The 12,350-nt window shown below is 34.2% G+C and overlaps 2 protein-coding genes and 1 long non-coding RNA gene across 3 annotated transcripts; 2 read left to right on the plus strand and 1 right to left on the minus strand.

Moving 5' to 3' along the window:
• Nucleotides 1-931: 931 nt before the first annotated feature.
• Nucleotides 932-6,736, plus strand: LOC124441486 (glycogenin-1-like). The gene is made up of 16 exons (XM_046991972.1): nt 932-1,179; nt 1,631-1,829; nt 1,954-2,007; nt 2,433-2,477; nt 2,545-2,612; nt 2,725-2,785; nt 3,253-3,334; nt 3,570-3,625; nt 4,115-4,162; nt 4,322-4,369; nt 4,924-4,967; nt 5,215-5,257; nt 5,371-5,437; nt 5,507-5,569; nt 5,827-5,926; nt 6,250-6,736. Exons 1-16 carry the CDS (start codon nt 1,118-1,120, stop codon nt 6,335-6,337), a joined length of 1,128 nt encoding a protein of 375 aa, XP_046847928.1. The 5' UTR covers nt 932-1,117; the 3' UTR covers nt 6,338-6,736.
• LOC124441481 (sphingomyelin phosphodiesterase-like) lies at nt 6,488-12,181 on the minus strand. Its single transcript, XM_046991965.1, has 13 exons — nt 11,531-12,181; nt 11,113-11,227; nt 10,475-10,572; nt 10,339-10,407; nt 9,972-10,072; nt 9,727-9,837; nt 9,349-9,429; nt 8,906-8,993; nt 7,887-8,065; nt 7,347-7,443; nt 7,161-7,247; nt 6,981-7,075; nt 6,488-6,886 (listed from the first exon to the last, which is right to left on the minus strand). The coding sequence occupies exons 1-13, from the start codon at nt 12,071-12,073 to the stop codon at nt 6,742-6,744; spliced, it is 1,809 nt and encodes a 602-aa protein (XP_046847921.1). The 5' UTR covers nt 12,074-12,181; the 3' UTR covers nt 6,488-6,741.
• Nucleotides 7,437-8,242, plus strand: LOC124441492. Its single transcript, XR_006946975.1, has 2 exons — nt 7,437-7,827; nt 8,010-8,242. It is a non-coding gene; the product is annotated as an uncharacterized LOC124441492 (long non-coding RNA).
• Nucleotides 12,182-12,350: the final 169 nt, after the last annotated feature.

The raw sequence follows: 12,350 nt of genomic DNA on the forward strand, positions 1-12,350 counted from the left end.
CTGAACTATACAGCACTATACATGGATATTGTGGTAATTGTAATTCGAAAAAACAAAAAGGTATGTTTTTTTGCCAATCTCAACACTGTTTTTTTCTTATTGCGATTTATTTTACACTTCTGGTCAATGAACAAATTAAAACCAACTCCAAAAGTTAACATAGTTGTATGCGTGTAGACTGCAGCCATTATTTTTCTATCGTTTTCACTCTTTCAGTTAGGGGCCGTTTTATATATTGATAGTAGCATAACTTCCAAACCTGACTACCTTTGTCATAAAATAAAGGTTCTTTTTTCTGCCATTTTAATATTACCAATAAAATATCTAGTCCAGCTGCGCCAAAGTCATTAAGTGGAAAATGAGCATTGGTAAAGTATATAATTAGTTATTTAATTTAATATGCTTTTTAGTTTTGTAATACCTGATCGTCTTGCTTTGATACATCATTTTGTCTTTGTATGCCAGTGTCGACAAGTTCATAGATTATCTTTGCATAGGATAGTCCATATGAAAATAGTTTGGCTTGGCAACTCGGAACAACAGCAAGGCGAACAAAAACATGACAACAACCCGACAAAACATTTCATTAATTTATGACGACGCACGTACGGTGGAATAGATGAAACACTCCTGCAATGAATACACGTGTTGTAATTGTCTTGACCTGAGCATGAAATTTTTAAACATTTTCATGCAAACAAGAATACAAAAGCAAGCTGAAGCAAGACTGAAGCGTTTCACGTGAGTTTGGGCTGTTGGCTCGAACTAAACATAAGCATTACCTTGCGTGCAAAGCAATGTATGCCGATATTCTTGACATTTTTCAACAACTTTTTGTTTTGCTACATACAATAGTATGATTTTTCATGTTCTCGTAACATATTCCCGCATTTTTTCCTTTGTTTGACTGGTAAAAGCTCAAAATGTTCACCTTTTTACCTCCCCCGTAAATGTATTTATTCAATTATTGTGAAGGGAGGGTTGAATTGTTATGATTGGCAGAATGAGGATATTTGGCATGGACGTCGCAATGGAGAACTAAGGAAATCGTCGTCAAATTTTAAAGCACAATTGAAATGAAACCAAAAAAGTGAACCGTAACAACTTTGCAAAAGTAATGGACTTCTTAACTCCAGCTGAAGTTTCAACTACGACGACGATTTTAAACAAGCGACAAAGGTGCGATTTTTTATCAACACAGTGAACGCACAACAGTGATGCAATGCCAAAAAAAATCATTTATGTTTCTCGGGCTACATCGTATTTAAAAGAGACCTTCAAAAGAGTTTTGGTAAACTACAGTTTAATTCCCACGTGCAATTGCCCTATGGTCTATATGCCATAGTGTATTTTGCTTCCGTTTACATGATTTCCTTGAGGAAACTTGACATAACAGGATTGACATATTCAGATGTTCAAAGGCTGAAGTTTCTCCAAATATATTCTTTTGAATTTTTTTTTGACAGTCACTCTTTTTAGTTCACTATCTGTTCAAAATTTGGGTGAAATTTTTTGAGGAACAAACTTCATTATAAGTCATTTAGCAAAGCACTGAAGCATCACACATGTGTCCATTTCTTTTAACAAGCTTGTGAATAACTTGGAAGTAAAATGAATCTTTTTGTTGTAGGTGCTTGCAGTGGACAGTGGCGAATGTCTGGAAACATCCTTTCATAAAACTTCTTTTCACTCTACCTGTGGTTTTACTCATTTGTAGAACTTTAATGCCAAACTACTTTTCATTTACTGTCACATATTTCAAAATAATAGTTGACATGGTGAACAAAGATTTACATCGGACTCAAGATATATTTCGGCAGGAAGCAGAGGTTTGTGATAATAATCGCTGGACACAAGAACCTAAATAAGGGAAATAATTCTATATTTAGATAAGCTTTTGATAAAATTATTGAAATAGGTAATTTATAAGCTCATCAATTTTTTAACTTTTAGCTTGTGTGGAACAATCATCAACTTCAAAAGCGATTTATGCAGAAAATATGTAAGGTAAATGACTTTAAGATTGCTAGGGAACCTTGAAATGGATACCCAATGTAGCAGATGGTAACATATGAAAGTAATGCTGAATTCTGAGTAAGTCAGAATACATCACAGGACTGATTTCAAATGTAAAACCCAAAATCAACAAGCTCTTTTTGAGAAATTTATCAGGCAAAATTTTGTCAATAGGTTATTTGTAAAGTATTCTAATTATTGTAATATACATATATTGTAATGTATTTTGTCTTGCCCTAGTTCAGCTGCTGAATCTAAAAAAACAATTCCTTGAATTACTTACAAATTTTTGTCATGACAATACCACAACATAAAGCGCAGGTTGCATGGACACATGCAGTGCAATAGCTCATTTTGCATTAGTCATTATTCAAAAGACCAATCTTGCAACTTTTTGAATAATATTTTTGCAACAGGAAAAGAAAATTTCAAAGAAGCACTTTATTTGGCTTGTTTCTCTGGTATGAAGATTTTGTAAGAATTGTCATGAGTAAGGATATTTATAAAGACATTTTTTCGTGCATTTAGTCCTCTGACAACGTTCTTCCAGGAGCTATTACTGTTGCTCATTCCATCAAAAAGATCTCTTGCTACACGTATGAATAATTATTTTCAAATTTCATTTTAACACTTCGGAGAATATGTTTAAAGTAGTGCATTTGATTGTTTTTCTTGGAAACTAAATTTCATCCTGTTTTTAATTTCTAGAAAAATCGGTGCTCTGGTGACGTCAGAATTGAGCAATGTCACAAGACAAGTGTTAAAAAAGGTTGCATATCTTTCTTTGCGATAGACATGTATTGCAGCGTTTGTTAGTATAACTTTTTGCTGGAATGCTTCATGGTTTGCATTTTCGAATTTGCTTCTGACATATAAAACATAGCAAGTGCTTAACTTGATTGCATGAGCTATCAACCTACTTTGTATGCTCAACTTAATATGTAAGACAGAAAGGGAATTACAAGCTGGACTTGGATAGATTCGTTGGAAAAAGCGTTGTTTAATGAACTGATAAACTTTGTGTTGCACATTTGATGCTCACTCACACCCCCAACCCACCCCCACACACATTATCATACCACTTACAATCCAACAAAATTACATGTCAAATCTGAACATTTTCACTGTTCGAAAGTGATCTGTTTCTTATACGCGATGGAATTTTTTCTACTTGCTGACGACGTTTTTCACTCCAAATTTATTACTTAGCCTGACAAAAAAACGGTATTTTATCAGGTTGGCTATGAAATATTTGAAGTAGAATCCTTGGATTGTAACTGGATGGAAAGAAAACTTGGCTTGAAACCAACGGATTCGGGTAAACATATACGTATGAATGAAATTGACCGTTAATAGAAAGATTGTGGCATTTGTATTTCATCTTATAATAAATTTGTACATATTAATGTGTCAGCTATAGTTTTGAAAACAGCTTTTACGTACATTGTATAGCTACAAAGGAATTGTATGACATTTCCATGTTTCCATCTTTATAATTACGAACAATTACGAAAAGATTTCTAATATTTAGTGCTTTTTTATTGTCTACGTAGGTATTCCGGGTACTCACACGAGATTTCAAGCTTGGTCTTTACTTCAGTTTGATAAGGTACATTAACGTGTTTCTCAAACATGATCTTCACACTACAATCAAAAAGGAACATAAAAAAATTCCGATAATTTTGTTCATATTTGTATTCATTTAGATATTTATAGTCATGGAAGCAGCCATTTGTATCATTCAGTACATTTTTCAATATATTTTGCGTATATTTGCTCTTGTTTCCAATTATTTTTCAAATCTAATTTTTTGCACCAAATCAAATTTGGGAAGTATGGAGAGCGAGAAGTCTGGGGCTAGTCGCCTTCCTTTCATCTTGCCAGATGAAAACAGAGCAAGTTTTAATTCCATCTGATTTTTCTGACTGACAGATCCGACTGTCGTAGGCTCACTTTATAGCTGTGTTCACACGATCCGTTTTTTAGTATTCGACAAATCGGATCGTGTGAACAGGCCTTTAAACTGTCTAAATGAAAAAGTTTTTTTTAAATCCATAGCATCAGTTTATATTTTCTCTCTCGTTTTTCAACCTATCAGATCGCCTACGTGGATATCGACTTTATGCAACTGACCAATATGGATGAAGTAAGATTATTAATTAATCAAGAATTAAATGAAACGTTTTTTTCTCGACTACCTACTTCGTCAGAGACTTGGTAAAAAGTTTCTTGTAAACTATTAGCTTCTACATGCAGGATATCAGAACTTTTAAAAATATCATATATGATATCTGCTGTTCTTTAGATATTTGATATGCCTGGGGATCTTTCAGCCGTTTACTGTTCACGGCCGGTAAGAGAAAACTAATATAAGAATGGTTGTTTAATAAATGCCTACTATGTACGCAAGTCTATACCGGTATACTTTGTAAAAATGCAGCAGAATAATTGAATGGTAGAGTAGTTGAAAAAACAGTTTAAAAACTTTAATAGAAAGCACGATGCATTTTTGGCAGCCTTCTCTTTGTGTACAACGTCCACTGCAACGGCAACTGTGAAACCCGTAAGAATTTTAGGTAAAGGAGTAGAAATGACGTCACCCTCGGGCGGGAGAGCAACACTTTTTTAAAGTTATTTTAAATATCGAGTTAAAAACCGCAACGGCTTATTATTTACGTCTTAAATACTACTCATATCTCGATGCACAATTAGACCTTGAAAAAATAAACAAAAAATAGGTAGCTGGAAATGAATTATTATTATGACACCGTGCTTAACTCGCAACTCATGAGAACTGTAGCTATGCCTTGAATTGTTGAATTTTTATAGTTACCCAACAAGTCCGCTCTGAAATCACCTTAAAAAGGCTATTTTTAGTGAATGTTTCTTTGTGACGTTCTGTTTCAGGGAGTTGTCGATCCATGTTTCAATGCTGGCTTAGCTGTGCTAAGGTACCACTTTAGTAAAATGTTTCTCCTTGTTTTTCATATTCACCTTGTGCATGGACTATCTGTAGAAGAAGTAAACTTTTGAGAAACAATATTGGGGCTGGGAAATATGCTGGCGATACGTTAAGACTTCCTAACCCTTTTCCATTGAAAACATAAAGGAATGACGATGCATTGGGTTAAAGACATAAAATTTAACAAGAACCATGTAGCTCTTGCAACATCCTCCTTTCAATTCGTGTTTTTTTAGGCCATCTATGGAAACACGAGCTGGATTGATGGCAAAGTGGGAGGTATTTGTTCTCCAACAAGTAAAAGAAGTCCAAATCATTTCAAACAATTATGAACGGATAGCTATTTCCAAAACATGCGCAGCTGACTGTTTCTCAATCTTCTTTGTTAATAGGAACTGACGTCAGTTATAGGATGCATCAGCGATCAAGTCGTCATGTGGTACTTCTTTGCATTTGCCGGTACATGAAAAACGAATTTTCTCATCTTTGCGATTACTTGCTTAACAATGATAACTTTTATTTGTGAAGGACGTTGGAACCCTTTGCCATATTCGTACAACGTACGCAGAAAACTTTATTATCCAATGAAAGGTGGGTACATAATAGATAAAACAGAGTGTACCTTGGGCAATCTTCTGTAAATGAATCAATCAATGCTTATTTCTCAATAGCCTAAAATATAGATTCAATGATTTTCAAGAAACAGTTAGTTTACCTTCATTATATATATAATACATCAAACATGTTCGATTTTTGGGAAAAGATTTAAGAAATAAGAAGTTTGCGTAACAAGTTAGCCCGCATGCGCACTAACTTTGAAATTATCATGCACAACATATACATTTCAGCTTATCATTTCGCTGGCTACGGTGTAACCCCTAAACCTTGGGATATGAAGAAACCACCCACTAAGAAAGAGGCTTTTGAGTTTCCTGGTCCAGCGACAAAGTACGTGTCTAAATTAAACAGATATGAAATATTTTTTCGAAACATATGTAACTACTTTTGAAACATAACTAAGTACTCGATTGAAACTTTAACTAATGCAGCACGAGTTGTGTTTACGTTTGACTGAATATGGCAAGAAAGGCTCTTAGTTATAGCTGAAGTTGATGTTTTGAACGAGTTTGATTAGAGATAAATCAGAGTCTATTAAATGTGTTAACACGAGTCCATCGAATAGCATGGACTAATTTAGTAGTGTACTGTAGGCTCACTCCGCGATGGTCCTCGGTCATAACAAATGACGTCATTACTCTTATTTCATTCAGTCGAGATCACATGAACATTCTATGGTGGCAATTATTCTACGATGCACTGGATGAATACAATCTTCACATGTGGTGGAAATCCACGTGAGTATTCACGTGTAGCAAGAATGACCGATGAAATTTATCACGCGTCACAGGAATGCCTCGTGTAAATTTTTATACCCAATCGAAGAGAATCGCCGACACAATTGGTTTATAATACTTTAAGGGTTTGTCATCCATCACTTCCAATAACACCTTCGTTATTATGTTGATTTTATTTAAATTTTGCATTTGATTTTTCACACGAATGACAATAAAAAATACCAATTTACACATACACGTTCGCTTGTACTTTACAAAATGTTACAGGTCATAGTAAGGATGTGACATAAAAACACGTTCTCATTTAAATCCTTTTAGCCACCTCCCTGAAAACTCAGCATTAAAATATAAAATGAATTTTTATGATTTCTCGGATATCAATAAAAAAGTCTTTTTACTTGAATTCTACTATAAGTTGTATTCGAGCTTGGTAACATTCCGACAAAAGTAATGATCGTCATGTGATCTACCTGATCGCAGGCCACATAACTCACCAACAATACAAGCTCTCGATGTGCACTTCTCGCGATAAGGGGAACACTTATATTTGTATCTGTAAGAAAATTTGCTCTCGTTTGATATCATCGCTATTTAAATACGTTCTCGTTTTGAACAAACACAAAATAATTTACATTATTAATACTAACTTGAAGTATGTCTGAAACAGAGTGTAATTCTTTCCCAAACGAGTGACAAAATCATCCCATGCAGCTGGCTCTAGCGAAGCCATCTCATAAGCTTCCTGGAGAAACAATTACACGTTCAGTGATAGAAAATTAAATGTTGACATTTGAATGATTACAGCAAATTATTGTGAACGAAATCACCTTAGCGCTGTATTCGAATTTCCAAACCAGGTTTTCTTTGGTTGTACTGACCAAATCCAGATAATAAGTGGAATGATCCAAAATGGCCTGCACGATTTTTAAGAACATATGTCGTCATAGTGGTTTTACGTGTCGGTCGACGAACATAATAAGAGAACTTAAATATTGGAAATATTAGCTACTTACATATGTTGATTGCGCATGATTACCATCCACAGTATAAAGACGGTATCCTGGATTCAGATTTGGATATGTGGTTAAACTGGGCCCGATGTATGCAACACTAAAGAGTAAAAGATGTAGTTAACACGGCAATGAACTGATTTGATATAAGTTTACAGAAACAAAGAAATCTCTAGATTCCCCGAATAATAGACGTCGATTTGAATGAGCTGTCTAAGTCAGAGTGATTTCCACTTTACAGAGATTTCAACCTTAGAGGGATTTCCACTTAAGATAGATTTTCACCTAAAGAGAGATTTCCACCTAAAGAGAGATCGCCACTAAAGAGAGATTTCCACCTAAAGAGAGATTTCCACCAAAGAGAGATCGCCACTAAAGAGAGATTTCCACCTTAGAGAAATTTGCATATTCTCATACGACATTTCATCAAAAAACATGTAACAGCCACGTGCGCATCCTAATGACTACAGGAAAACTTTGGAAGGTAACACCATTTTCTACCAGGATTCAACTAAAATAGTATAACCATGGAGATTTACATACTTGATCGCTCGACTTTTATTCTGGAGATCATAAAATATCTCAAAATGATCCTGATGGGTATGACCAAGAAATTGCCCCGTAATGATGTTTTCGTAACGATTAATTATTCTATAATAATTCCAGCTCCAGTATTTTAAACATGACGATGTTCCAATGGGAATATGGCTGATGATGTGTACCTTGAAAAAAGTTATGAAATTAAACCAAAAGCAAAAACCGAACAGAAGAAGCGATAATAACAGCTTTTTACAGTAGATGTATGTGAAATTTTCAAGATCTTTCAAAGTTCTATACGCCAAGAAGCAGAAAAGAGTTGCCAAAATAGATTTTAATAATTTAAGCATAATTCCGGTGCATTGGTTCCCTGTTGATTTATCAAAACATGAACTCCTGGGGGCGGTTGCACGAAGCGCGGATAGCGTGATCCATTAGACAGATAGTTTTTTATATTTTTAAAAAATCTTTTAAAAAGCAAAAAGTATAAGATTCGAACTGAAAAATCACTGAAATAAAATAATGTTTCGAAGATTACAAAATTTCTTTGTCGTAAGAAAAATATAAACATCTTTTTTACAAGTTTGAAGATTTTGCTATCCAACGGATAACGCTATCGAGGCTTCGAGCAACCGGTCCATGCTTTCCACAAAAGAAATGCTAAACATGACATGCAACCATTGCCAAATAGAAGTAAACTTTTTAAATTCAAACTCAGGTTGGTGTTTTAAAGAAAAGAAGTTTATTAAAATCATTCCTTTGTTGTAGAAGTATGTTTTTATGTAAAGTCATTTAACGCCATTTCTTTGACAGTAAAATCCCATCGTCATTTACGTCATTTTAAGCATAGTTTTTGGGAAAGCATTAAAGGTGGGTGATGGTAAATGCAACGTGTATGAACCATTGAAACATACTAAACACAGTTTACCAGCATAGTAAACACTACATGTATCATCACTCTCCCACCCCCTCCCTCCTTATACTATATCCATGAAACCTACTTCACTTTCAGTATTATTCAATACCTTCTCATGGTTGTCTTCAGCAGCTTGTAACACCTTTATTAACCATTGAAGTTGTCCAGCTGGGTCTGTACTGTTTATTAGTAACCACCTAAAATTTAAAACATGAAGAGATCATTTATGTAAAATTGGTAAAACCTACGAAAGTTTAAGATCAAGAAATACAAAAACTGTCAGAAATCAGTACACAAAAAATTAGTAAGGAATGAAAGATAGAGAGACAGAGTGAGGCAGGCATAAAATTGCCTATGTAGGCAGGTTGTCTGAGAAAGTGGAATAGAGGTAAGAAGGCATCAAAAGTGGACTTAGTGGTGGTAGACAAGTTGTCTGAGAAAGTGGAATAAAGGTAAAAAAAACATTAAAAGTGGACTTAGTGGTGTTAGGCAAGCGGTGAAATGTAGCAATCTCTTAGAAATAAAGAACATTATCAATTACTAGATACTTACCAATTTTGATTATTACAATAATTGTCATTCAATGAGATGATTCGAAATCCTTTTGAGTGTAGAACAGTGTAGTATCCCCCTCTTAAAGAATAAGTAATGGCCTGTTTAATTAATTCTTTTTTTTAGGTGCAAAATTGTATGATATCACACACTTGAAGAAATAGAAACTACTTGTCATTGTCAACATAAAATTTTTAAAATAGTTTTGTATCCAACAAACAAAAAAAAACTGCTTCTTAACACAATGAGGAGAAAATCTAAGAGAAAAAGCAGTATAGTATTCCCCTTCAGAAAAAATACAAACAGCTCAGTTAGTCTCAAGGTAATTTTAAATCTTCTCATACTAAAAATACATCAAATGTTGTTTCATACTGTTACCTTCTAATGGTAGGTCCTGTATGTTCAGGCAACCAAAATGACCAGAAATCAGCAAAACTATCCAGAAGCCATTTGTTGGAGCTTTTACCAGTGACAAATGGAGGTGGAAAGCTAAGCATTACAAACAAGCAGTGAATGAGAACAGAATGCTGCAAATCTCTTAATAATGAGTTGACCAGTGCATGAGAACAGAATGCTGCAAATCCCTTAATAATGAATTGACAAAAACTAGATGTTATGCTAACCTGTTCACAGGGGCACTTTCGTGATTACCCATGGCTGGATACACTTTTATGTCAGGAAAATACTTTATGAAAAGTTTTACTGCTGATTCCATAGCCTTGATCTTTGCATGAAAAGAAAAAGTAGAAAAGTTAATTTCATCACCAACTTTTGGCTTAGTCACTTATTTTAAATTCTAATTTATTTTAAGGCAGTTATGTCCAAAATAATTTGATAGCAAGGATTCCTAATATAATTTAGATGTCAAATATTTTTGAAAACAGTCCGTAATTTAGTAATGATGAGATCTTCTCCAAAGATGAAATTGTAAGCACTCCCTGAATAATCAATGAACATTAAAAAATCATTGCTAAAGTTGATGAATTAAACCTGATCAGTTCGTGATTGGTTCCAAATGTCATGTGGAGGGACGTCACCAGTCCAATATACCAAATCAATCTAAAATAACAATTTTTCATTACTTTCTCTTAAAAAAACAACAACAAAACAATAAGCTTGCACATACTTTTGGATGAGATTTCTTGATGCGTTTAAGTGCAGCTTCAAATGTACGCATAGGAATGTCGCACTTATATGATCCCCAATATCCTGCTTTACCCTTACCTTGAAATAAGAAATATGACATGATCAGTAAATTAGTTATACAACCTTGTACAAATTCAAATTGGTTTTGGTTCTTTCCTTTTTTGATTTGAGTTATTGCATTTTTTTTTAATAAAATCAAAACATGTGCATTAAGTTAACTATGAATGAAAGACAACTTGCACAGTTTGATTTAAACTAACATAAGCCAAAGTAGGCTAATTTTGTGGGCATTTTTGCATATTTGTGGCATTGCTATTTTCTGTGCTGATTGCTTTAAAAGGAAAAGAGGCGCTGTGCTATTTTTTGTTCATTTGACATTTTATTATTTTCAAAACAACTAAGCCTAGGATAAGGCAGATATTTTGCAGTCATTAAAGAAAAAATAACACTAAAACCATCCATTCTTCAAAGGTTTTTTGTGTTAATGCACATAAAAGATCTTAAAAAAACAATTTTTTCTGATAACTTCACAGCTCTACAGCCATACTCTCTTGGGTAAAACATACTCCAAAACACCAAGTTCTTTTCCAAAATACCTTTCAATATTCTCCAACATACCATTATATTTTCTGCAACATAGAGGTTCCCCACATTCTGTGCTTGTATTTTCTGCATATTGACGGTCAATGTGAACATCGGACAAATGCAAAATAGTCAGTGTTGGCAGACCAGGCTAAGATAAAAACGTAATTTAAAATATGTGTTTGAAAGAAAACTTTCCCATGACAAAAACAGTGCATCATCAGTCAAAATAAATCACAAAAAATCAATTTGAATTGGGACATGGTGAATGAATTCTTACCACATATTACGACAAAACAAAGCTTAGAATTGTTAAAGATATAGATGGAAATCAAAGCAAGGGCGAAATAAGTAAATACATTACTAGGGGTAAACTATTTAACTATACTCTTTGTGAGATTCTCTCCTAAAAAAATGCCGTTTGAAAACTGAAAACCTTAATTCATATACTAACTTTAGATTGGCGTTTGAGCGAATTATAAGGTTTGGCAACGTTGGGTAAAGTGACATTCCAAGATGGGTATAATGATCGCACTTTTCCGCAAGATGGCCCAATAACAAGACCACAAATTTGATTTGGGTCTAAAAAAACTTTATCAAAAACAGTCAAGACTTCGTTCTGAAATTCTGGGATAACTCCTTTACAAACTCTAGTATCCTCAATTTTCAATTTTATGCACAAATTAAGTGCGGCTTTTTGAATGTCGGTTTGAGCGTTTTGAAGATGAAAAGCACTTTGCACGAAGTCTGTCAAAAATTTGCAGGCGTCACATTCCAGTTTGTTTCTAGACGTCAAAGAGTTGAATTTATTTGAATTATAATTTAACAGTTCTTTCCTTTCCGAGTAAGCTAACAGTTCGCCGGCACTGACGCCACCATATTCCAGAGAATCTAATTTGTCGTCTTTCTCCGTCTCCGCTTTACTAGGAGCTGGGAATGTCACATTCATTTGATTAAAAAGCAATACACACAGAAACATATTGATCCAACGCTTCATAGTCAAAGATACTTGCTTGTTTCGAGCAATAAAACAGAATATACGTTAACATTCATCCGGACTCACGAGACGTTCTTTGTTGATTTATAAGTATGTAATCGTCTGCTCGTTTTAAAAACAGGTTTTTATCGCTTCCACTCCCCCCTTCATCCCACTGCAAGACTGATCTCAAATCAGTTACTGGAGTTGTGTTTCGCACACTTCAGAAAGAAGCCGCATTCACCACAAAAACCTGAAATTATTATAGAAGCACTGAGATACAAGCAGAGCATGATTT

Source organism: Xenia sp. Carnegie-2017, unplaced genomic scaffold, assembly GCF_021976095.1.
Source record: "Xenia sp. Carnegie-2017 unplaced genomic scaffold, XeniaSp_v1 HiC_scaffold_20, whole genome shotgun sequence".
NCBI lineage: Eukaryota > Metazoa > Cnidaria > Anthozoa > Malacalcyonacea > Xeniidae > Xenia > Xenia sp. Carnegie-2017.

What these genes read in the sequence shown, in the direction of transcription:
- LOC124441486 (XM_046991972.1), top strand. Translation starts at nt 1,118, where the DNA reads ATGGACTTCTTAACTCCAGCTGAAGTTTCAACTACGACGACGATTTTA. An exon ending in ATTTTAAACAAGCGACAAAG is followed by an intron (nt 1,180 to 1,630) that starts GTGCGATTTTTT and finishes TTTTTGTTGTAG; the next exon opens with GTGCTTGCAGTGGACAGTGG. An exon ending in ACTTTATTATCCAATGAAAG is followed by an intron (nt 5,570 to 5,826) that starts GTGGGTACATAA and finishes TATACATTTCAG; the next exon opens with CTTATCATTTCGCTGGCTAC.
- LOC124441481 (XM_046991965.1), bottom strand. Translation starts at nt 12,073, where the DNA reads ATGAAGCGTTGGATCAATATGTTTCTGTGTGTATTGCTTTTTAATCAA. An exon ending in ATGTTGCAGAAAATATAATG is followed by an intron (nt 10,573 to 11,112) that starts GTATGTTGGAGA and finishes TCTTATTTCAAG; the next exon opens with GTAAGGGTAAAGCAGGATAT. An exon ending in AATTCGAATACAGCGCTAAG is followed by an intron (nt 7,076 to 7,160) that starts GTGATTTCGTTC and finishes TTGTTTCTCCAG; the next exon opens with GAAGCTTATGAGATGGCTTC.